The sequence below is a fragment of the Pseudonaja textilis genome, chromosome 2, assembly GCF_049901715.1.
Source record: "Pseudonaja textilis isolate UNSWEBS1 chromosome 2, rPseTex1.2, whole genome shotgun sequence".
NCBI classification, from domain to species: Eukaryota; Metazoa; Chordata; class Lepidosauria; order Squamata; family Elapidae; genus Pseudonaja; species Pseudonaja textilis.
This window is the reverse complement of record NC_141991.1, coordinates 241,121,221-241,147,068: the sequence shown is the minus strand read 5'-3', so window position 1 is coordinate 241,147,068 and position 25,848 is coordinate 241,121,221. Positions and strand designations below refer to the sequence as shown.

Here is a 25,848-nt window from a genome sequence, read left to right as displayed (position 1 = left end):
AGTGTTGAAAAAAAAAGACTTACGACCGGTTTTCATATTTACAGCCTTGTAACATCCCCATAGTTACATGATCAAATGCTTGGCAACTTGGATGTATTTATGACAGTTGCATGCGTTCACATTTTGCCACCTTCTGACAAGCAACGTCAATGGGGAAAATCAGATTCATTAACAACCATGTTACTAACTTAACAACTGCGGTGATTCACTTAATACCTGTGGCAAGAAAGGTCATAAAATTGGACAAAAATGTTTTGCTTAAGAACAGAATTGTGGTTGTAAGTCAAAAGCTACCTGTGTTACTGTACAGTACATTCTACAAATAGTTGCTTTTTCTTCATTTGTCACTGTTGAAAGTATCATGGCATTTAAGAGTTATTATATTCTACATTGGACTTGAAGAGGTCTCAGTGTAGTCTTCATATTAGATACACACACACACACACGCACACACACACACATATTCCTGGGCATGTACTTGCACACAATAACTTAGGTGTTAACTTGAGGTGGAAAGAGGCACTGGCAGCATTTTAGCACCTTAAAAATAGCAACAAAAATGTCAGTTACCCAAGTCGTTATGACGACTTGATTTGTGCATTGATTTGCGATGTGTGATTTGTGCAGTACATAGGCAAAGGTGACAAATATTTCTGATTAACGAGAAGAATCCCTTTAGTGTGACTTAACAAGCTGTTACACTATATTTGGAGAAACAATATCAATAGATAGTCTTAGAAGGAACAGGGCAGAGGATTTAAAAGATATATATATATATATATATATATATATATATGTGGATCTTTGGTTGTTCGGGTTTTCCCGCGTAGAAAGAAGAGAAACGTGGGAGAACCCGAACAACCAAAGATCCACATACAAATACCCGAAGAACCCCAGAAAACACACACACACACACACACACACATATATATATCACCCCTCTCACCTGTCATCGCAAACCTCTACATGGAACACTTTGAAACACAAGCTCTAGAAAAATACGATCACAAACCCAAACTCCGGCTCAGATACGTAGATGACACCTTCATAATCTGGCCACACGGGAAAGAAAAACTGAACAACTTCCTCACATACCTCAACAGCCTACACCCCAAAATACAATTCACCATGGAAACAGAAGCCAACAATCAACTTCCCTTCCTAGATGTCTTGGTATACAAAAGATCCAATGGCTCCCTAGGACACACCATCTACCAGAAGAAAACACATACTAACCGCTATCTACATGCACTCTCACACCACCACCCAGCACAGATCAATTCCGTAGCCAAGACACTCATCTCCAGAACAAAATGCTTAGCATGATGAACAACACCAAAAAACCGAACTACACACTCTCACCAACGTACTTGCAGCCAATGGATTCCAAAGAAAGAAGATTACCCACCTAATCCAAAAAGAAACCCCAACCAAAATCCAAGACAGAGAACAAGAAAACGGCAAAGCCCTCCTCCCATATATAAAAGGCACTACAGACAAAATTAGCAAGATCCTCCAAAAACACAACATCAAAACAGCATTCTGCACAAACAGAAAAATATCCACCATCCTAAGAAACCCCAAAGACAAAATCGAATTAGAAAACCAAGGAGTATACGAAATCCCCTGCACTGCCTGCCCTACCACATACATTGGACAAACTAACAGAAGAATAAGTGCACGCATTGAAGAACATAAGAACTCAATCAAAAAAGAAGAAACGACCTCTTCCCTGGTCCAACACCTCAAAGCCACAGGACATGAAATTGATTTTAAAAATACCAGAACTATCGCCAAAACCGAACACTTCAACAGCAGAATAATCAGAGAAGCCATAGAGATAGAAAAACGCCACACAGCATGAACAAACGAGATGACACCTCCCGCCTTCCAGCCATTTGGAAACCCGCCCTCATGAACAGACAGTACCTAACATGAAGAAGGACACCGGACCCACACCCATGAGAGCCACACAAGATGCCACCACCACACTTCCATGTAGAAAACAGACTCCCACCCATTCAGAAAATGAGAAACGACCATGGACCAGAAGCTGCACTGCAGCTGCATCACTACCCACTTCAAACCCCTCTGAGCCATACATGAAGCAAACCGACACCCACTATGAAGATGCAGCAGGACCACGAACTAGAAGCCAAACAGCAAGATCACAACTCTCCAGCTCAAATCCCCCAGCAACTAAGACTAACCTGAGCACAACCAAGCCCCCACCTGAACAGAACACGCCTCCAACCAATCAGAACACGGCTAGCCCCCCAACCAATCAGAACACAGCCAAGCCCCCACCCAATCAAGTCCCACCCCCACTGGCAGTTAAAAGGAGGAAGCAGCTGCAATCTCCATTACTCTGAGCAGCACAGAGCCGGAGACAGAAGCCTGAAGATGATGAATGAGACTTCATCGAAACGTTGCCTAGATACTTCAATCTTACGCGGAGAAAACCCGAACAACCAAAGATCCACATACAAATACCATGAGAACCTCAGAAAACAAATATATATATATATATATATATATATATATATATATATATATATATATATATATATATATATATATATATATATATATATATATATATTGCAGAATATGAGCTATTTTTTTCTTGGAAAGAAGCAAGGTTGTTTTGCTGATAAATATCTTCACGCTGTAGTACAGTCTTGTGAACTGTTGCTCGGATGAAACTTTTAACCCACTATGTGGAATTCAGTATTAAATAACTATAATGGATTACAGCCTTAATTTTTGCAATGTGTGTTGCTGAGGTCTCAATAGCCATACCAGCAATGGATCCAAAGTAGTAGATTTAATGAAGGGTTGAACTTGGAAACTGAGAGCCCTGATATTTTATTTCCAGATTATTAAATTTACTGGATTACCATTAGCAAATCATTGTGTCCTGTCCTGTCCTGTCCCATTTCAACTCATGCAACAGACATCGGCTCCTCTTTTTGATATTCATCGCCATTTTTCCTATCCTTATTGGGAATCAATAATTAGGAGATTATTCTGATAAGGATGTAATAACTCATGGATTGCTTGCTGTGGTCAATATGATGAAAACACTACAGAAAATATTCATTATGTAGAAATGGAAAATTTTCCCTGTCTTCAACAAGAGACAGAAGTCAAATAAAACCTCAGAAAAAGGGTCATATCTGTACGCAGGGGTTGGAATCAAAAATCCCAGCACCTGGTTTGCTGCCTGGATGCTGGGTGGGCATGGCCATGGTGGGCGTGGCCTACCGGAACTTCCAGGAGGCCATTTTTCGCTTTCCCCATGGTCCGGAGGCTTCCCATGGGCCTCTGGGAGGGCGAAAATGGCCTCCCTCAGGCTCCAGAGGGCCTCAGGAAACAGAGACGTTTCCTGATTTCTGGATCTTCTAGTTCTGCCCATTTTTCACCCTCCCAGAGTCTCCGCATTGACCCTGCACTTACCTGCATCCAAAATGGGCTACGTGGAGGTTCCTGGGAAGGGAGGGGAGGGCCAGCTGGTCGGTTCCACTACTGGTTCGGCAAACCAGATGTAAATTTAACATCCGGTTCGCCCAAACCGATAGAATCCCACCCCTGCCTGTATATGTGTGTGTACACACACACACACATACAAGAATGACAAGGAAGGGAGATTATATATATTCTGAGAAATTTGTGGGGGGGAGGGTGTTCCTTGCGTTATGTCATAGTGAATCTGCTTATTTCCTTCTTGCGAACCAACCAGCCAAAGAACATATGGGGAGGTGGGAACTAAATCAGTAAGAAGGTGCTCTTCAGTAGACTGTCAAGGTACAGTCAAGAAACCAGGGCTGAGGTTCCAAGCAGGCTCTGCCCTGTGAATGTGGGAACGTCACAGTTGGTTAACCATCTCATGGACCTCAATTGACCATCCATGATCCGTACCCCACATTTAAATCAGTTCATAATGGGACGTTTCTCGTTTGGACGTGATAATTGAGTGCATCGGAAGCCAAGATCTAATTGTCAATTTGTCAGGATGCCAAAAGAGCTCTCGCTACAACCTACCAGGCCTATATATCCAACGCAACAGTGACAGCTGCACAGGACCTTCTCCAACAGGAAAATAATAATGCTATAAACAACTGCTGGCATGCAAGGAAAAGGAAGCCATGAGAAACAACTGGACACATCTCACCCAGGCAGTCATATCCAAACAATCAGCCCTATTCAATCAACCCTATTCTGGCACATCACATCAAGCTCCCAAAGCAATGGTCCATTGATGGTGGACTGCCACATCCTCCCTGGAGGCCTGGGAAGCACTCTTTAAGGAGCTATATATGGACACCACCGTGGAATGTGAATGTCCTAGCCAAACTACAGAAGATCTAATTTTAGTTTTTATTTAGGATGAAGAAGCAGAGTTTAATTTCGGCAGACTGTGATACATTTAGACCTAAAGAATGTATAATCATTTTCAAGTTGAGCATGATTCCTGATGACTTACACAGATACATCCATGCAGTTTTCCTGGTGTAACATAGAAATGAATTATTGCTTTATTCCAGGGGTCTCCAACCTTGGCCATTTTAAGCCTGACAGACTTCAACTCCCAGAATTCCCCAGCCAGCTTTGCCAAGGTTGGAGAACTCTGCTTTATTCATGTTTTCCCCCCTTTTCCTGGTTTCCTGCTCTACTGTGATGGTATCTAACTTCCCAGATGATTTCCCCATCCAAACCTTAACCAGAGCTGGCCCTGTTTGGCTTTCTAGGTCACCCAGAATCTCTACTGTTCCCATGAATGTATGGAACAGAATTCAGAAAACCTTGTAGCAAACAGCAACTAGCCTGGGGCGATACATGAAACCAACATAGTTCGTTGTTTCTATTTGCATTCACTATATTACATTAATTTTCATGACCTTTAAAAGCAGCTTTTAGAACAATATAAGGGGGAAAACATTGGATATTGCTCCCTGCTGCTTATATGAAGTGAGATGGACGAAAAGATAGAAAGGAGGAAAAAAGGAGAAGAGGGAAATGGGAATATAAATGTAGAAGGACAGAAGAAGTAGCTCAAAATATTATGCCAATTAAAGTGAATTAGATTTCCTTCCTTCCTTCCTTCCTTCCTTCCTTCCTTCCTTCCTTCCTTCCTTCCTTCCTTCCTTCCTTTTCCCTCTTCCTTGGGTATCAGCTTGAAAGAGTGATTGAAGTTATTGGAGTCAACCCCTGCTTAGTGCAAGAATCCAGTTTAAAATATCCACAACAGGTGCTCATCCTCTCCCAGAGCAATTCCAACAAAGTGGAGTTCTCACCTAGCTTGGCAATTGATTCCAGTGTCAAATTGTTCTAATAGTTAGGAAGTTTTTGCTAACATTCAGTCAGACTCATATATAGAATCCAATCAGGCATATACTTATATGGGATAGGAGATAGTGCTAAGTGACAAATTCTTGAATCAAAGCAGCTAAGGAAGGAAAGTATATTCCAACCAGTTGGTATTCCATAATTCCAGTCCACTTTAAGATTGCTCTTTGTTATACAGGAAGCATAAAAATCAGAAACACACCAGAGATGGAATGTAACAGGAAGTCTGAAGGCCATCTCCTGGGACCTAGACCAAGGTGGTTTCAAACTCAATTTCACTGATGGCCGCATCAGGGTTGTGTTTGACCTCCGGGGACTGGAGTGGGCATGGCTGTGGTGGACACGACCAACTTGATGTCACTCATGTCAGGGGTGGCTGTGGTGGCCCAAGTGCTCTGCCAATGAAAACGGGCTCCCAAGCTCTGTTTTTGGCTGCAATGGCCTCCTGCACACCTCTGCCAGCGAAAACAGATCTTGGGAGAATTGCATGTGGCCAAAAATGGAGCTCATAAGCCTATTTTCACTGGCAGAGGCACTACGGGCCGGTCCTTCGCTGTTTCTAGGGCGGCCCTGCAGGCCAAATTTAAGCACCCTATGGGCCGGATCTGACCCCCCGGGGCCTTGACTTTGACACCCCTGACCTAGACAAATGGCTGCAGGAGGTCTTTACACCATTGCAAGCAAACAAATGAAGAAGTTCTTAGGATTGTGTTGGACCAATCCACTGTAGCTGTTCAACAAATAATGGTTAAAATAAGTCTGGTTTATACTAAGACTGGCTTTAATTTCAACAGGGTATATGAAGATTAATCACTGTTTGCAATCTCAAATTAGTCATAGCAGCAGGTTTGAATGTGTTCACAGTTGGGAAGCTTGAAGTTATGGACATCATGCTGAGTATGAAATACTGTAGCTGTTAGGGGTAGTTTATAGCCTAATCCTTATTATAAGAAGATAGCAATTTAAATGGTTTCAAAATCTACTTTTATCAAGGGATACATCAGTGATGGAAATTAAAGGCGAAGCCTTGGGCCATTAGCATGCTTGATTCTGTTTTCATTAATCATGCAGATAACACCAGTGAGATGATGGTTCACAACTTTGAGAAGTTCCTTTGTGTATGGTGAGGTTTCTCTGTGTATGATGGGTGTAGGCCTTTAAGAGGTCCTTCCATAATAGGACATGACACAATTAGGAGAGGTATACACGGACATACAGAAGTGGACAGAATCCTTACTTCTTCAGGAGCAAAATAAAAATGGAAAACCTTTTTTTTTTAATTATAGTGGGAAATCCTGTTCCAAATTGTTCAAGAAGCCTTTTTCAGATTTTCTAGTTTTAAAAATAGGCTAACGAATGAATCTATTGTTATTTTCAGTGCATATATAAGGTGAAGCTGACATGTATTTTAAGATTATAATATTCTGGCTGCCACCATGAATAACACTAAGCCAGAATTATTTTTTGTGGTTTTCTTAAGCAAATCACAACATGTTTGTGTGGGATGCTAAGCCCTAATGAGCAAGTTCACACATCACATTAAATCCAAACAAATTAAGATTTAATGGAGTGTGGGAATTAGCCATTGTGTTAGCTTACACTACATGTTTCCAAATGCTTTGTATTATTAACTCTGTCCTATAATATTTGACTAATCTGAATTCTACAATTCTCTGCTTCAAAGTCTTTCGTTTTCTGTAAAAGACCTGTATTTAAAAATATACTCACCACGTTTAACAAAAATATAAATATACAAACAAGCAAAATATTAGCTTTCTAAAGAATAAACATTTTTGTGACATGATGCTCTCTCCGCCTTTGTTGATATTAATTGCATTATGGACATCTGTTTGCAAAGTGAAACGCCTCTTGGGTTCTGAATTTGCACTTGCTGAGATTGCAAATTTTCAGGTTTCCAGATGGGAATAGAGAGATTATTTATAATAGCTATGCAGAGTTCTGGGCTACAGCATCTTTGTATCTCCTTCCTGTTTGTACATGCTGAAATATTCTCAGATATTAGGGATGGATTCTCTGTTCTTCTTTATCTTAAAATAAATGCTATCGGCTGCTTCCCAGTCGTTCTTGAGCAGACAGAAAACTATTCCGAAATAGAGTTGTTTTTTTTAATGCTCACTAGTGATTCCTGTCTTGGGAGTATAGCCCCCCCATTCTGTTGTACTGCTGGGTGAAGGCAGTATGAATTTGGAGATGCAAGACAAGTCAAGCAAAATCATTGGTAAAAGCCTCCTGCTTTCTGTTAACAGCATGAAAAGCCATTTACCGTTCACAAGATTGCTGTAACTGGGGCATAAACTGGGGGAGGCGGAGGGTAGAGAGAAATGGCTAGACTTGCAGGTAACTTATTTGCAGAACCTGATAATTCCCCAAACCTGACAGCTGATCCACAGGGAGAAGAATTTTCTTAGTAAAGTGGAGATATTCTCTCATTTTACCTGGCAGCTCCGGTGATCAGCTGCTGGATGTTTTTTGTGGGTTTTTTTCCTCCCAGGTTAATCCCACTGTCAAACAACTCTTCTGGACAGCTGATTCACAGATAGAAAGGAGACATTTTTAATTGACAGGCCAAAACATGCCCTTGAACCAGAAAGATGTGGTCCTTCAAGGATCCAGGATCCATGTTATGAATTGCATCCAGAAGTTCATTGGGAAGCGGTCAGTGGAACTCACCTTATAAAGTTGTAACAGGGGTGAACAGGAAGCACCCATACCACTACGATTTAAACCATTTGCAATTTTCAGATGTTCTTCGAGGTTGGCCCATGTAGAGTAGCATTACAATAGTTCAGGATGCACTATTGGAAAAATGAAGAAACACCAGAAAACGAAGAGAAAAATTAAAAAGATATTATATTGTCCAGAAATGGATAGACTTACATTAAAAAATCAAACAGAAAGAAGACACAGAATATTATCAAACATGGGACTTATTTTAGCAGTGGTCAGAAAAAAGGAGTGGAGAGTGAAAATGGGATCTGTATTGTTAAGCAAAATAACCACACAATGTTTAATAAGCACTAAGAAATGTAATTAATAGAAAATTAATACAATTTATTTTAAAGAAAGGATGTACATACCATGGGATCAAGGCATGAATGACCATGTGTTGTGATCTTTGGGCCCAGGAAAGGGCACAATTCATGGACAATGTAAAAGTGCCCATAGCACTCCTGGTCACAGCTGCTACCTGCTCTTTAGGAGCCAAGAAGCCATGAGTCCCAAGAGTACACCTAATTTGCACACCAGTTGTTTCTGTGGGAATGCAGTGTCAGTCACAACCAAAGATGGAAAATCCCTGGATCTAGGAAGCTTTAAAAACCAAAGTCTTGCAGAAGCCGTTCTTCCTCACCAAAGACCTATAGCCTCCAAATATCAAGACAGAGTATCAGTGTATCTTCAGCGGCATCCCATGCCAATGAATGATCTCATTCAGTGGTTTCATGTAGATTTTAAATGGGAACAGGAAAAGCATCAAGCCATCCTGGCTGAGACTTACCCTAGAAGAAGTAGACTGTACCTCCAGACCTAGCTCCTAAAGTTGGTCCAGAAGATGGCCCAACACAAGCATGGCCGGAAAAAATTGAGGAGGCATTTTATCCATATTTAAATGCATGTGGAGAATGGCTATAGTGTTATTGCAAGCCTCTTCCAGTCCATACCCAATCAGTACTAGCATTGGACTGACTGATAGTTGGTTTAATTTCAATAGTGTTTATAGACTAGTCTTCCTCGTATCTGAGCAATACAGTCCATTAGCAATACATTAGCAAAGGGATTAAAAGTAACTCGGAGATTGGTTTTGTCACTCCTAAAATATCTGTTTTCTTTGGGGTTGCCTCAAACTGTCCACTGGGAGGCATTACCAATCCAGAGTTTACTATCAAGCAGGAATCGGCTGTAGCTAAATAGCTGAGCACATTTTCCATGCAGAAGTCAATTCTTGTCATCTCTAGAAAATTCTTGTTGGGGAGATCTTCACAGGAAGGAAATATTAAGTTAATGGGATTCAAACTTTGATGCCAATATCCTGTGTTTCAGCTGTAGTAGAGCCTCTGGTCACGATCATAATTTGTTCCATAATTTTGGCGATTTCTTAATCTTCTAATGTTTTGTCTTCAGGAATTTCTGGATCAGTGGCCACCCAAGTATGTGTTCATGACCAGATTCAAAAAAATTGTGAATTCTTTGATTGGAACCTGATTTGGTTGTGGTCAGAAACGTTCGTGACCAGAGGTTCTACTGTATACTGTACACACATTAATTTCTCTCTGTATATCATCTTCTCTTCCACCTCCTTTTCCTTCTTTAGAAATTTCTTGGTGCTTTCCATATCAGTTAGATATTTCTGTTGCAGCAAACAGGGAAGATGACATATAGAGGAAGTGACAGGATCCGTGTAATTCTTAAATGAGATATTAATCTTTTCAGGCAGAATAACTTGCTTTTCCCAGCATGAGAATCCTAATATTCATTGGGAACATCCTGGAGTGCGCATTGTACATATGTATAATAAGCATTACTGTTTTTCTGTTCTTTTTATCAAATGTTATCATTAAAGAATAGAATGCCTGTTTTGAAGTGAATCAAGCAAGATAAAATGATCAGGTGACTTCATCTACCTCCAAGATTCAGTTCTGCAGGGGGGGTTTTGACCATGGTTGCTTGAAATTGGCAGGGAGAATGAAATATCTCCCTTTACTATTAGCTTTAGGGTCTGTCTCTTTACATATTTAATCGTGCTGCTCAAGGACAAAAGTATTAGATAAAATATAGGTAACTGAAATTATCTGACAAAGCCAAGACTTTAAAGTGTATAATAATTAAAGTATAATTTAAGATGGCTTTAAAAAACTGACTTGATATTAATGTCAGTATCTATACTGATTTAACAATAAATCTTTTCTATTTTGTTAACAGACCAGAGACGACTTTCTGGGCCAAGTGGATGTGCCACTTAATCATCTTCCGGTAAGAAATTTTTATGCTTTGGCCTCTCTATTTTGTAGAAGGTAAATCAAGAGTGAGCTAAGTCAAAACTGGCAGAATTTGTAAGATCTTTACTGTTATTCATTAGAAGTCCACAAAGTTCACCTTGTCGAGCAGGGTTTCTCAACCATGACACCTTTAAGATGTGCGGACTTCAACTCTCGAAATTCCCCAGCAAGAATGCATGCTACCTTGGAAATTTTGGGAGTGAAGTCCATGCACCTTAAATGTGATGGTCATGAATGTGAGTTACTTTTTCAGCACTGTCGTAACTTTGAATGGTGCAGTCATTAAGTGAGGGCTGCTTATAGACAGCTACTTGCTCATTCTGCATTTTGTCTAGCATTTATATGGGTTTGGATTCAATGCGGCACCATGATTGATTCTAAAAAGTAGTGAAGTGTCTGAAGATGTTCCATATCTACTGTTATTGTTTAGTCAAATGGGAATATCATGTTTCCATCCCAATTATGATTTATGATGAACCTTTAAAATGACAAAATCCATTGTCAACTTGTTGGAAAGAGACTGGCGGAATTGGGGGAGGAGTCAAGTGGGAATTTGTCTGGAATCTCTATATAGGCACAAAAGGGCAAGGTCTAACCCCCCCTTTTAACGCTGTTGAACCTTATTTAGTCTTGCTCAGATTCAAACCACCAATCTGAGAACACATTCCTGTGTTATAGGCACGAGCAATAAAATAGCTAATTGAACTCTTCACATGTGGATCTGAAGCACGAATGTTTTCATAGGTGTATATTAGCAGATTTTTTATTTAAACTTGAATAGGTTATAGGCTAATTTTATAGATTTATTTAACAGTTATAGACAACTTTGCTATAAATGTAGGAAGCCTCTTCATCTTTTTTGTTTTTCATGTGCTTTGTGGTTTTATTGATCTTACCAGAAAGAAAAGGGAAGTGTGAACATTTTGTAATAAATATGAACATTAGTTAAGAAGCAAACCCAGAAATTTAAATAGAAACTAGCGTGTTTTCCAATGTCAAACAGTTATGGTTGCATATGAATTCTTGCACATTGATTTTTCAGTTTGACTGTTAAATGAAATCTTTTTTTCTTTTTACCATTGGCTTGCAGTGGTTCAGAACTTTAAAATATTATGTTGCATCTTGACAAATTAAGGATTTCACATGGAGCTGGCATTTTAAAGAAAACTATGTATTGAGCTGTGCAATGAATAAGAAAAGTCCAGACTCTCCTGGGTTCCAGAAGGCCTTTAAAATCCAGTTCAGTTCCCCAGAGTGTTGATGAAGTCCTTGCTTTGTTTTCTTGTATTGCTATTTTTGTGTTTTAGTTGAGATGGTTATGTTGTGTTGTGCTTTCAATAGTTTTAATTGTATAGCCTGCTGTGGTAAGCTGGCCAAACTGTTTGGAGTGATGCCTCAATACTATGTAGTGCAGAGCTTAATATATAGTATTGAAATATAAACAATTGTAATAATACTATATCCCAGGTCCTTAGGAAGGACTCCCTAGGGCCATGATGGCGAACCTATGGCACGCAGAGTCATTTGTGTGGGCACGTGAACCCCTGCCAAACTTACCTGCACATGCGTGCACCTCCCAGCTGATTTTTGGCCCATTTGAGGCTTTTGTTGGGCTCCCAGAGGCTTGAGGGAAGCCTCTGCAGCCTTGGGAGGCCGAAATGGGCCTGTTTATTGGCCTCCAAAGGCTGCAGAGGCTTCCCTCGAGCCTCTTGAGGCCGAAAAAGGCCTCAAACAGGCCAAAAATCAGCCAGGAGGCGTGCATATGCGCAGTGCAGGTAAGGGAGTGGCAGGGAGATCGTGTGCACATGTGCATGTGCAGGGGAGTGGGGGCGCGCACATTGCCTTCTGGGTGCTGGCATGCGCGTAAGCACATGCACAATTTTCATTACAGGAGCCCAAAAAGATTAGCCACTACTGCCCTAGGGAATAACAATTCCATATCCAGTGGAATTGGACTCTGGCTGACTGTACAATGAACCATAATCATACTAAAAAATTAAATAAATAATCTTTTAAGAAAGAGGTTTAGGATCTTTCACTTAAAACAACTGAAAAGAAAGAAGCCAGTCTTTTCCCCTTTTTTCCCCATGATCAGCTACGTACTGGTTTGTGTTAAGATGAAGAGGGATATTTTTTTCTGTGGCATTGATGAAATAGTCACATTATTCATATGCTGTTCTTTCGGCTCCCCTATCAGGCGTTTCTCATTTACCGAATAACCAGCACCAAATACAACTTTTTACATGGTTAGAGTTGGTAACTCAGTACAAAACCATTTCTTTACATTGTTCAGATTTTAAAGAAAAAAGTTGAATCCACGGAAGACAGCTGCATGCACATGTGCTTTGTATGGACAGATAGATGATAATAGTAATTTACTCTTATTCCAGCTTGTGGTATTCAATGCCAAATAGTTAAATTTGCATCCAATTCAAATGTGCATTCCTTCATTTATATAATACTAATCAGTGATGATGTTAAATAATGCATTTCTAAAAATGGAATTTGTTCCACTGAAAATAAACTATGGAGAATTATTTTGGACATTTCCCACCTCATGCTGGTAATTACGGATTTTGGCTAGCAAGTTCCACTAAGAAGACAAATTGTTGCAGACAGTGAAAATCTTAATCTAAATATCATGTGTTTAATCCTTAGAAAAGGGCTTGTGTAAATTTTTCCTAGAATCATGATAGAAAGTTAGATTGGCCCCTTCTGGTCCATCCCTACCTAGTTCCTAAGAAGCCCTCCTTTCCATCTTCCTGATGTGGGGGAAAAACAGGAACCTATAAGGAGTGGGTGCTCAGGGAAGAGGCTTGATAGTGGATTTCAAGGCCTATATAACTCAGCAATAACAGACTAGATGGAGACTTTCAATTATTTGCCAGGCAGCTGTTCTGTAGGAATTAATTTGCTGCTTTCAGCTTTGTCAGCTGTTTTTCCCCCCAGTATATTTGTGTTAGCCTTGGGTATTATAGTTCCTTAAGAGGCTGAAAGTTGGGGTGGTCCAGTAAAGAAGTAAATATCTAATTTCCAGAGGGGTGTAAAATTATTAGCAGATGTTACCTGGCAAAATTTTAACTGCACAAGCTTCTCAGCAATAAATTCAAGATGTATGTCTGGATAGGTATTTGAAAGAACCAGAAAGAAAATATAGATGATAGATAAATAGATAGATGGACGGAGAGATAGAGATAGTGTTGTGCACATGAATTTGCAAGAATTTCTTTAGGAAAGTAAGTATTCCCACAAAGGACATGCTGGTTGATACGTTTCGATTGTTCTCAGTTGGGGCTTTTTAGAGAAAACCAGAGAAAACACTTTTGCTGGTCCCTGCATATAACATACAAATCCAGTTCTGAAAGGCATTTTTTCCCCATAAATGAAACTGAATCATGTCATAATGGGAAAAATAATTCTCCTTTAGGGAAGGAGTCAGTGCCAAGTATTTTGATAAGGAAACTTTTGGGTATTAAGTCGACAACTAAAATATTGGGTCAGGAAAGAGTCCAAGTTTTTGCTGAGACTTGCAGTTGGTAATGAGTGGAAAAGGAGAACAATTCTAGACTGTTTTAGGACTTTCGTTGGTGTCTTGAGTCGTATAAATTCATCTTTGTCTGGGAATTTAGTACGTCTTTGCTGCAGCTGTTCTAGTCGATTTCCTTAAGTATTGGAGGTTTTAAAGACATGTCCATGCAGTTTCATTTTAGAGTTAAGTATCTGTATTAAACATTTGCCACATTTCCCAGGATCTTTCCAGTTTCTTTAATTTGCTAATGCACCTCTTTGCTCCTATCATTAATCATTATTACTAACAGTACAGAGTGCGTTGCAATTTTAATCTCACTTATTGTTCTTCCATTGGCCTGTGAGAGAGGACTTGTAATTGCACTGGTACACAAAACAAAGATGGAACCATTTTAGGGTTTTTTTTCCCCCTACTTTGAGGTTTATTTTTTACATGCTACATCTCTTCCCTCTTTTACATTTTCCTTAATATTCTTCCAATCACATTTTCTGAGTTTTAAAATCATTATCGCAGCAGGGCCTGTCACCAGCATGATGATTAACAATAATGATAAGTCATCCCGTAATTCTTGAAAATGTTGTCATTTGCTACCACATGTTAAGGCCATTTGCTGCCCAAGTGTTACTGATGGAAGAGTGAAGCTAAGCGTTGTTTCAGTTCTTTTGCAATGGAGACTGTATTATTTGAAGAGGGGTTGCCATTCTCAATACACTGTGTCACCAGAATTAAAGGATGCGCAGCATTTCCCTTCTGGCCCTCCAAAATGAAGACTAGAATCTAAAACAAAACTTGAATTTGATTTGCAGAAGTTGAAGAACCAGGAGCTGTAAATTTCCTACTCATTTTAAGCAATTCAGAATCTTCAGGTTCTTCTTCCAATTGTGAAGTAACCAATTATAGTTCAAAATAAAAATAGTAGAAAAAAGAAGCCCAATAATAATGATTTAAAAAAAGGGAAAAAGGGGGGGGGGGGAAAGGGGGAGGACAAAATTTCTTCAGGTTCTTGTATACCTTAATCCAATCAGTAGTTAGATGAAGAAAAAGGCTTGGAAAAAGAATAAGAAAAAAAAGGAAAAGGAAAAATTCTTCAGGTTCTTCAACACCTTAATCCAATTGAAAGGTCTCAAATAGAAAAGAGTGCATAAGAATAAACCAGAAAGGTAGATGAAAAAACAAAAATACCAGGAAAGGGGAAAAAAGGCTATTCCCTTAAAAAAAAAACATTAATACTAAAGCTTTCCCTTTAAAATAAAAAGCAAACGTAGAGATTGAACTTCCAAAGAAAAAAAGAAAAACAAAGACAAGCTCCAACAAAGCCAAAAACTCAAATAGTTATTACAAGAAAAAGAAAAAATGAAATACAATAAAGCTGGTGAGGAGGGATAGCACAACTTCGAAAAAGTAAAAACAGCACACTGCACTTTGTTTAATTATCCAAGGCTCTTATAGCTCTCTTCTCCAAAAACTTATCACCTTTCCCCCCCCTAGATTTCAACACCAGATTCCAGCTGTTGATAGAAACCCAGAAGAGCACCTGCAATAATACTTTCCCATGCTCTTCCCTCTATCTTATCAAAAAGGAGGAAAAAAAAATAGATGTAAAAGAAAAAACCAGTCCAGTTTCAAAATATAAGATCATGTATAGAAAATCCAGCAATGAGAAAAAAAAACATTATTTGACATTCCTGTTTAAAATTGCCGCTTAATCACTTCTGTCAAAACTTTTACAGATTCTTTCTTTTCCTTAGGGTGTCCTTTCAGCTCTTAGAATAAAGAAAAAGTTCTCACCAAACCGGCACACTCTCTCTTTCCATTCTCTTTTGTTTCGGAGCTGTCCCAACTTCAGCAGCTTTAATGGCTGCCTCTTTGCCGCTGGCAAGAAGAGCTTCTCCTGGAACTACCAGGGATTTTGCGGTATCCCTGGGATCAACAGGATGCGCTCTTTACATTCACCGTCTCTTCGGGACGGTTTAGATCCGATAGGACCGTCCAGGAGCAAAGATATCAGCAGCGATCTCAGACCTCCAAGATCGCATGCCGTATCGTCGCGATGCCACCTCCGCCTTCCACCATCTAAAGCTCTTAGGGAATTATAGTAATTGTAGATATAACCATTTCCAGAAGAAACCATAGCTGGATAGAAAATCAACATACTGTAAAGGTATCTTTAAGTAACAAACTATTCAAATAGAAAGAGCCCTGTTGTGATTTATATTTATTTAAATTTGACAACTGTCCAAATACTGATAATGTAGGTGTGGAATTGCAAATTATTTTGCAATCTTAAACCTGAAATATTTCTTAATTTAACACCTTTAGAACCTGTGGTAGCTAGCCTTGAGTAACTTCTAATGCATTTGTTTCATCCTGAAACAGCTTTCTTCAGTATTAAAACCAGAATTACCGTTCTCCATTTCATTCTCTTTTTCCACATGAAAGGAAGCATCTTTTTCCCATAGACATAACACACACACACACACACACACACACACACACACACCAGGTCTTTTATGTGAATTGTTTGGGAAGACTCTTTGTCCTCAGATCTCTGCTTTAAACTAGGGGCGAATTGCTTGAACATGTTGAGTTATTGAAGAAACATGCAAAGTCTTTCCATTCGAAAGATTACATCTCTGAGTCGTAACATTATCACAGCTCGTTCACAAATAATAACTGTCTGGAGATTATTAAAAGTAAGATTTATGAGAAAAATCTGTTATAGGAGAGTCGGGTGATAGTGGGAAAGAATGTAAGACGTGGACTTATACTTGATATAAAAAAATACTGGTTCATCTGTTCAGCAATATTAGAAACAGTTTTCCACATTTTCAGACAATGTCCTTTTCAAACTTATGTGAAGATGTCAGGGATTGAATTTTAGAGGCTACTGAGGACCATTCTAGGCCCAGAACTGGAGCTTCCACCTCACGTTCTTCAAACAACGTTTTTCAAATTTCCTCTCCATGGTATTTTTTAGGTAGTGTGAATTTGTTTCTGAAGAGTGTATTTTCACTTGACAAGCTGTAACATGTAAACTTAGCCATTCTGTTTTTAATCCATTATTACGATATTATTTAGAGTTAAGTTGTTGGACAATACAGGGTCAAATGGTTTTTTTGGTTTTTTTTGATCCCAGTAAATAGTTCATGAGAAAGTTTGAGTGAATGCCTGCACATGTAATTTTATAGCAATTGTTATTCAACATATACGTCTTTATCTTCCCAGCCCCCATGTTTTTTTACACCAAAATTGTGATAGTTGTTTCTGAGCAATTAATGGCATTGAGGGTGACATCTAGTGGAAATGCTCAGTTATGGAACTGCTGTCCATGCCGAAAAAGCACTTCTGATTATTATTTAAGATTTTAATTTATTGTCACCAGGATATTTAGGTATCTGCCCTTCAGCATTAATTATTTGCTATTCTTATTACACCAATAGACTGAAGACCCAACTATGGAAAGACCTTATACGTTTAAAGATTTCCTTCTTAGGCCAAGAAGGTGAGATCTTTTTTTATATACCCTATATATATTTGTTCCCTCTGTTTAAAGTGCTTATCTAGCTCCAATGAGTACAGTATTCTAAATCACAACTATATTTACAACGGTTTTTTTCTTCTTTCTATAGTCACAAATCTCGAGTAAAAGGATTTTTGAGGCTGAAGATGGCTTACATGCCCAAAAATGGTGGTCAGGAGGATGACAGTGATCAGAGAGAAGATTCAGAGGTAAGCCCTTTGAATCAGACATATGTGTCTTTTTCCCCCACCAAGTTGACTGGATTATTGCTGGCTGAGTAATTCTGGGTGTTGAAGTCCACACATTTTAAAGTTGCTAGAGTTGGGAAATATTGGTTTAGAGCAGTAGCCCCCAACCTTTTGGGTTATCGGAACCGGTTGCATGAAGGACGTTTTTTCTACGGGTGGGGGCAGGTTAAAAGGTTAACAGAGTTGGAAGGGACCTTGTAGGTAATCTAGTCCAACCCTTCTCCCTCCCCACCCAAGCAGGAGACCCTACATCATTTCTGACAAATGGCAGTCCAATCTCTTCTTGAAAGCCTCTCGTGGTTAAGCTCTCACAACATCTGAAAGCAAGCTATCCCATTGGTTGATTGCTCTCACTGCCAGGAAATGTCTCCTTATTTCTAGGTTGAATCTCTCCTAGATCAGTTTCCATCCATTATTCCTTGCCTGGCCTTCGGGTGCCTTGGAAAATATCTTGACCCCTTCCTCTCTGTGGCAGCCCCTCAGATATTGGAACACTGTTATCATGTCTCCCCTGGTCCTTCTCTTCACTAGACTAGCCATGCTCAGTTCCTGCAAGTTCCTCCAGTTCTTCATATGTTTTAGCCTATAGTCCCCTAATCATCTTGGGTGTGGTTTTGTGAGATGCCTAGATCCCACACATGCGCAGATGGGGCTTTGCTTGCTTATGTTTCCCAGTTCCTGGAGGGCTCCGGATCAGTGACGGTCCATGGACCAGAGTTGAGTACACCTAGTCTAGAGGATTAGCCTACTACTTTTCAGGTCACCTAGCTAGGTCACCGCGAGGAATTACATTGCCAAAACTGAAGAGGCCTCCAATACCTTACTACAATATGTGGACTACTGTGACTTCAGAAAGTGATTAAGCAGTACCATTGTAGATACTGCCCCCTTCTTACATCACAGTTTAAACTAAATCAGCCTTGCAAGCAGAATAAGTTTACTTTCATCATCCTCAGGATGAATAATTCCGATCTGAACTATTTTAGCCTTTATGTACAAGCCTTTATCATGAAGCATTTTTTTCAAACCTAGTTGTATGAATTCTTCTTCCAGGATATGAAGCAAGCATGCATTCCTTCCTGCATCGTTTCAGAACTGAATTGTTATTCTAATTAGCAGTGCTAGCTTGGTGGGGGCAACTGTAAAACTCTGCAGAGCTTCATGTTAAAATATAGCTCCAAATATAAGCATTTGCATGTAAATGCTGACTCCAGCTTGATCTTTGGTAACCCCATGCATACTTTAATGTGCTGTGTGCATAAGACTGCTTTCAAAGGTGATTAGGTTGACTAGGAAACTGCACCCTTGCCTTCCACTTTAAAGATGCTCTGTAGGATCAGCAATAGGTACCTGACTCAGTTAATGTTCCTGCCAGGGATTTGAGAATTTGGCAATTCTGATATCCCTGGCAATCACATCTCTGAAAGTGCATTTAGAGAAGCACTTTCTTTAACATGTTCTTTCTATCACTGTCTTAGATTTATGGATAGAAGCTCTGTTCTGTTTCCTTGCATTCACCAGAATGAGATCTTGTCCAAATGGTTTGCTCTATAAGTGCTACAAATTTGATGCAATCGACTCTGTAAAGTGGAGCAGATATTTTGTCGAATAATTTATCTTTCACTTGGGAATGTCATGTAAACATGCTTTTTCTGACCGTTTTTCCTTTTTTGAAGGATCATCTTAAATTCTGGCTCATCTTCATTTTAGATTAATATGTTGATCAGAAATAGAGGCAATGAAAGATTCTTTCCATTGTTTATAATGATAATTGTGCACATAAAGACTTTCAGGCTTTAAACGTAGCTTTTTAATTTGTTCTCTTTAAAGCATGGCTGGGAAGTAGTTGACTCTGGAGATTCCCCCTCTCAGCGCCAAGAAGAATTGCCTCCACCTCCCTTACCTCCTGGGTGGGAAGAGAAAGTGGACAACCTTGGACGTACCTACTATGTCAATCATAATAACAGAACAACACAGTGGCATCGACCAAGTTTGATGTAAGTTCCTGTTTGAACATAGCCTATCTTCGCTATTGTATATATGTTGTATCCATTGATATAAAACAGTGTTTCTCAACTTCAGCAATTTAAAAATGTATGAACTTCAACTCCCAGAACTGAATTCTCCCAGGCTGGCTGGAGAATTCTGGAAGTTGAAGTCCATACATCTTTAGTTTACTTTATTGTCATTGCACCTCGTACAACAAAATCAAACACCATCTTCAGTGCACATCATGACCATGACCATGAAAATAAACACAAACACACATCCTTCACCCTTCACACATTGAACCTCTGACATCACACCAACACTTTAAATTCCTGAGTTGAGAAACAACAGTCTAAAAGGCTAATCTTGAAGTGCAGGTTTAATCAGCAGCTAGAATCTCTGTGGTCATAAGCAGTGAACTCCAAAGAATCATACTGGGATAAACATGTGCTCTCATTTATTTCGTATTATGATCATAGGATAAACGTGCTTTTATCATAGCATGATTGTGGGTTTTCTTCAGTGGTTCATTATAATTGAAAACAAGTTGGACATTTGATCTGATCTAACCAGGTTTTCTTTCCACTTCATATTCTGAAATGGGATTGCTGCTTGTAGACTATACTATTGCTAACTAGATAGATAGAGATAATCTAATTGACTGCTAGTTTGATGTAGCGGTGAAGATGCTGGCCCCGAAATCAAGAGACTGTAAGTTCTAGTCCTTCCTTAGCCAATTTGGTGTCTCACCCCAGTCTACCTCACAAAGCTGTTGATGTGGGGGAAACAACAACTGGGAGCATTAAGTATGTGTTTTGTAATTAACCAAAATAAAGGCAGAATAAAAACAAGCAGACAAATAATCTAAACTTAATATCCTGGCCTGATTTTTGCCATGCAGTTGAAGGAGGAAACATGTTATAGGCATATGTCTTATTTGTAGACATCTGCCTACAGATTTTCTCTCCTTGTGTTATATAATAGAAATCAAGCCTCCAATTAACTCAGCTTCCTATTTCATCTGACTGGGAAGCAATGGTTGGTTTATCTTCCTGGCTTGCTGCATCACACAGGTAGCATGCAGTTCAGAAAGAAAGAACAGGAAACCATTCCACTTTTCAGTTCAATGTCTTCAACAATGATGGGAAGTGCAAAAGAGTGGTGTGTGGAAAGGCTCATAGATAATTAAGATTTATTAAACTGAGGTAAAATGATCTGAATCTGTCAATTGGGTTAAAATCTTGTCTCTAATAAAGGAAGCATTGTTTACAAACATTCTGCAGCGATTAATGAATTAACCTATAATAATCATGGGGCTACAGCAAGCTCATGTTGTGACTCTTTTGAGAATTGTGATTTTTATAAAGGGTGGGGCTTTTTTCAGTTCACATTGTTCAATTTTGCAGTTACAGTCAGTTTGTTTGTAGGCTGTGCAAACAGCCTAAATTTGGAGGAGCAATTCAGAGGAGTCCTTCCAAAAATACGCTTGCAGTTATAGCAGCAGCACTTAGACATATATACCGCTTTACAGTGCTTCACAGCCCTCTCTAAGTGGTTTACAGTCAGCCTATTGCCCTCAAATAATCTGGGTCCTCATTTTACCGATCTTGAAAGGATGGAAGTCTGAGTCAATCTTGAACCAGTCATGACTGAACTCCTGGCTGTGGGCAGAATTATCCTGCAATACTGCATTCTAACCACTTTATGATTATGATGTACTGTGTCTTCTTAAAGGCTCTGTTCATCTATTTCAGTATCTCTTTCTTTTTTCTGAGCATGCCCCCCAAAATGTGGGGAGAGCCTCAGTGACTCCCATGCAAGTCCTCAAGTTCCTTAGATCTTCAAGGGGTGATTTTGCAGTCCAAATAGTTAAAACCTTATTAATTTATAAACCTAACTTGTAATTTACTGACTATGGAGCATGATAGGTTAAAAAAAAATAGTTACAATAAAAGTCTAATGTCCTAATATTTTTTCATATAATTTCTCTCTTTTATACTTATCCCAATTCTTGTTTCTTTAATTTGTTCATTATTTTCCTTCCAACTTTATGTGATTTGCCGCCCAATTCAAAGCTCAGTTAAATTATTAAGGTTTATTGATGTTTTGCAGGCTCTAATCTAATCTGAAAAACACTTCAGGGTTAAATCTATTTTAGTCCAGTGGGGTTTACCCCTGAGTAAAGATGAATATGATTGGACTGTTAAATCTATTGTGTTCGGGAGTAGGGCTCCATAATTGAAATGCTACTAAGACCTGAGTTATACAGGAAATCAATACATCTGCTACATAGCATGTTTATAAATGTGCATTGTCTTAAAACAGAGTTTTTTAAATGCACTGTGATCTAGATTTTTTTTGTCAAATTTTGCACTCTTTGGAAGCAAGGACCTTTCTGGAAAGTTGGCTGCATTTCTAAAAGACTGATTCTCAGCCTTAATTATAGCATGGCTTTATAATGGGCTTCCTGTCAACATTCCAATTAAGTTCCATAAAATGTAGTCTGCTTCGCTGTATTGATTAGTTCTCAGAAGTCTTCAGGGCTGTGAAACTGCAAAATGAGGAGGAAATTATCCCTCTAGGATGGATGCTTGCTCTTGCTCTTGTAAAGATTTGTCACATTTTATTGCTCTATCTGGGAGTTGTCTCCACTATAATATTGCTGATAATAGATTCAGTAAATGGTGCTCTTTTTTTCTTGAGAGAGAAAGAGAGAATACATAGTGTGTGTTCACAGTAGAAATAATGCTGTTACTTTAGGGCAGATTTTCTCCAGAGCAAATTTTGGGGAGTGAACCCCAAAGGTGGATGGGATAGAAAAAAAGGATCAAATCATTTTCTGAAACTTTATTTTCTTTTTTGATTTCTTCAGTGTCTGCTTGCTATCTTCCTCTCTGTGCAATAAAAGCAAATGGATGAATCTCTGTTATGATGTTTGCTTGAGGGCTGCACCAAAAAGAGAGCAAACAAAGGCCACAGATTGCCCATTCCTGTTGTAGAACTGTAGTTTTCAATTAAGCTTATCTTTCTATTCTTCTCCCAAAGGTGCTTTTCCAAAGGGCAACTAGACTTTATTAGGGTTTTTTCCTTGAAAATATTTTGCTTCTCATCCAAGGAGCTTCTTCAGTTCTGAGAAGCGAAATATTTTCAAGGAAAAAAACCCAAGAAAGTCCAGTTCTTTTTGGAAAAGCACGAGAAACTGCATAGACTTTCAATTCTTCATTTCCCATTCCTATGGAATATTTAGAATGTGTAACATGCTATCTTCATTCTGGATCCGTCTTTAATTACCTGTTTCAAAACCACAAAACACCATTGCATGTCTGACCTCTTTTAAAAGTCTTTCCCTCTTGAGAATTTCCATCACGAATGTGGTTATGGTAAATTGCTGTTTATATCCTGTCTTTTGTTCTGACCAGTGGTGGTATTCTACCAGTTTGGCCTGGTTCAGGTGAACCAGTAGTAAAAAGTATTACTGTTTGGCCGAACCGGTGGTAAAAAAACACAGCTATTGGTTCGGCCGAACCGTTATTTATTTATTTTTCCCCTCCCGACAATCAGCTGTGCCGGGATCTTATTGCTTTGCCCAGGAGGCTTCCCTGAGACCCAGAAAGCAAAAAAGGGGAGTAACCCCCCCCCCCCCTCCAGCACTTCATTTTTGGCCTTCTGGGCCTCAGAGAAGCCTTCTGGGAGCAAAAACAGCCTCCCAGGAGCCTTCCCTGAGACCCAATAAGCAAATAAATGGAGCGCGGGGGTGTGTGGGCTAAAAAAGCCATGCCAACCCAGTCCCATGGCCACACCCACCTACCCACGCCCACCTAACCACGCCCACAGAATCCGTAGTGAAATTATTTGCCTCCCACCCGTGGTCCTGACCCCCAGGTTTCAAGGCAGTTTACAATCAACTAATGCTAACTCAGTGAAGTGGAGATAGTCCTTGACTTACAACAGTTCATTTAGTGACCATTCAAACTTAAAACAACAGTGAAAAAAGTGACTTTTGGCTGTTTTTTTTCACACAACTATTGCAGCATCCCCTTGTTCATGTGATCAAAAATCAGACATTTGGCAACTAAGACATATTTATGACAGTTGCAGTGTCCAGGGGTTATATGATCCCCTTTTGCAACCTTGTGACAAGCAAAATCAATGGGGAGGCCAGGTTCCCTTAACGTTAGTAACTTAACAACTGCCGTGATTCACTTAACAACTTTGGTTTAAAAAGGTTGTAAAATGGGGGCAAAATTCACTTAACAAATGCCTCGCTTAGCCACAGAAGTTTTGGGCTCAATAATAACAGCCTTTTCTTGTTCTATAAATTTCCATTTCTTCCGTCGATTCTAATCCTAGCCAAATGGTACAAATTATGGTCAACATTTGCTTGGCCAGAACCAAAGCCAAGGGCAAAGCAAATGGCACTCTGCAGTCATAAAATTTGGAATGCCTTGTGTAGAAATATATTATCCTGTTACTGAGGTCAGATTCCTTTTAGGAAAGATAATTGTTCTACTGAGCACTGATAGGCATGCATAGAACAATTTGGCTATTATTCTCCTTCCTTCCCTCCCTCCCTCCCTGAGCATTAATATCAGCCGGACACATTGACAATCTCAGTGCATCTTTCAGTCCTGATACATTATCTGGGCACATCATTTGTGTGCCTTGTTTTAGTTTTCATTGAGCGCAGCCTTCTCTAACTTGGGGCAAATTAGAATGACAGTCGCCTTAATTCTCAGTGTTAGCCTGGCTGTGGAGAGTCAAATTATACATGAAATACTCTGTATTTTATACCTGATGCTCTGTCATTCAGGGTAAGCTGCCTAGAATCTGTAAACAGCTTGCAAATTGTGAATTGATTAATCAGTACAGGTAATCCCGGGGTTACGAGCATTACCTTAGCGAATGTTCAAAGTTATGTGATAACCGCCCCCTAGCATTTACAAACAAGTCCCGAAACTACAAATTTTGCAGCACCACGGCAGTTGTTGGCCCTTATGAACAACCGCAAAGGCTCTGCAACATTCACGTTGCTGGACAAAAATGGAGGTTCAGAGGGACTCCATTTGGGCCTCTGGGAGGCCTCTCCCGGCTCATTGCAGGCTGAAATGGAGCTTCAGAGGGGCTGGTTGGATTTTTTTTCTATACCATGTTAACTTTTAATGGCCACTAAGCAAATAGTTAGAAGTTGAGAACTACCTGTGCTGTTGGAAGGAGTGGAAGGCAGATGAACTTAGATGTTTACTTTCAGCTGGCATGCTCAGCAGAGTTCTGTAACAAGAATCCTGATTATGGCCAGCAATACTGCCACCTTAAATGGCACTTCTCTAATGCTTCTTTGTGATTTTAAACTTTACAACCCTGGATGCCTGTGTGGAGACCTTTGTAAACAATTCTGGAAACAGTAAGGCCATATTACAGTAAATCATTTTTAAAGCATTATGAGTAAATGCCTCTCAAGCAAACTTCTAAACACAGCAGATTGCTAAAATCTGGAAGACGTTAATGATGTACACATCTATTCAGCTAGAAGAAATTCTCATTTTAAAGAAAATTACACAGTGCCACATATTCAGTTTGTTCCATAGAAAGGTGCTGTTTTTAGGGGTTTTGTTCACATTCTGTGCATTTTTTTTCTGATTAAGCTACAGCCTCATGATTTGCACATGTTTTGCTGATAGAATTATTTTGAAGGGACCAGCTAGTACAAGATTCCAATTTGTAAAATCTCCAGTAAATGGATGTGTAACCTTTGATTGTGCACATTTACTGAAAAGCCACTCAGAGTCATCTTGAGCCACAAGATGGGCAGCAAATAAATTTGTTAAATAAATAAAATAAATGAAAGGAGCTCATGACCTCTCTGGCTCATGGATTGCACTGTCAAACTGCTCTTGTTAGTAACAGGTTGTTCCTGATGTTCAATGAAATTGCTCCTGTGTTTGTTTCATGGCCTGCATACTGGAGTGGAAGGAAATGGTGGCTTTCTTTAGTGTGGCATGTCTTCCTTCTCTTCACAAGGGGAAAGATGTCTATTTTTTTTCTATCTTTTGGTCCTGTACTTTATGAACTACTATGTATGCTTTGTGAATCCTGCTTGTGATGCTTCCGTAAACTATCGCCTGAAATAAAATAGCTCCCCTTGTTTCTATTTTAGTGCCATTACTGGGTTTTTAGGTGTGAGCAGTGGGGGCTACCAGT

General features: G+C 39.4%; 1 protein-coding gene across 19 annotated transcripts in view; it reads left to right on the top strand.

Annotated features, from left to right (window-relative positions):
* The window catches only part of NEDD4L (NEDD4 like E3 ubiquitin protein ligase), a 301,315-nt gene that overhangs the window by 209,339 nt on the left and 66,128 nt on the right, over nucleotides 1-25,848 (top strand). For all 19 annotated transcript variants that reach the window (XM_087927427.1, XM_087927425.1, XM_087927423.1 and 16 more), the window contains 4 exons: nucleotides 10,288-10,338; nucleotides 17,334-17,395; nucleotides 17,523-17,622; nucleotides 19,492-19,658. In XM_087927427.1, coding sequence (XP_087783553.1) covers nucleotides 10,288-10,338; nucleotides 17,334-17,395; nucleotides 17,523-17,622; nucleotides 19,492-19,658 — 380 coding nt within the window. The remainder of the gene's footprint in view (nucleotides 1-10,287; nucleotides 10,339-17,333; nucleotides 17,396-17,522; nucleotides 17,623-19,491; nucleotides 19,659-25,848) is intronic.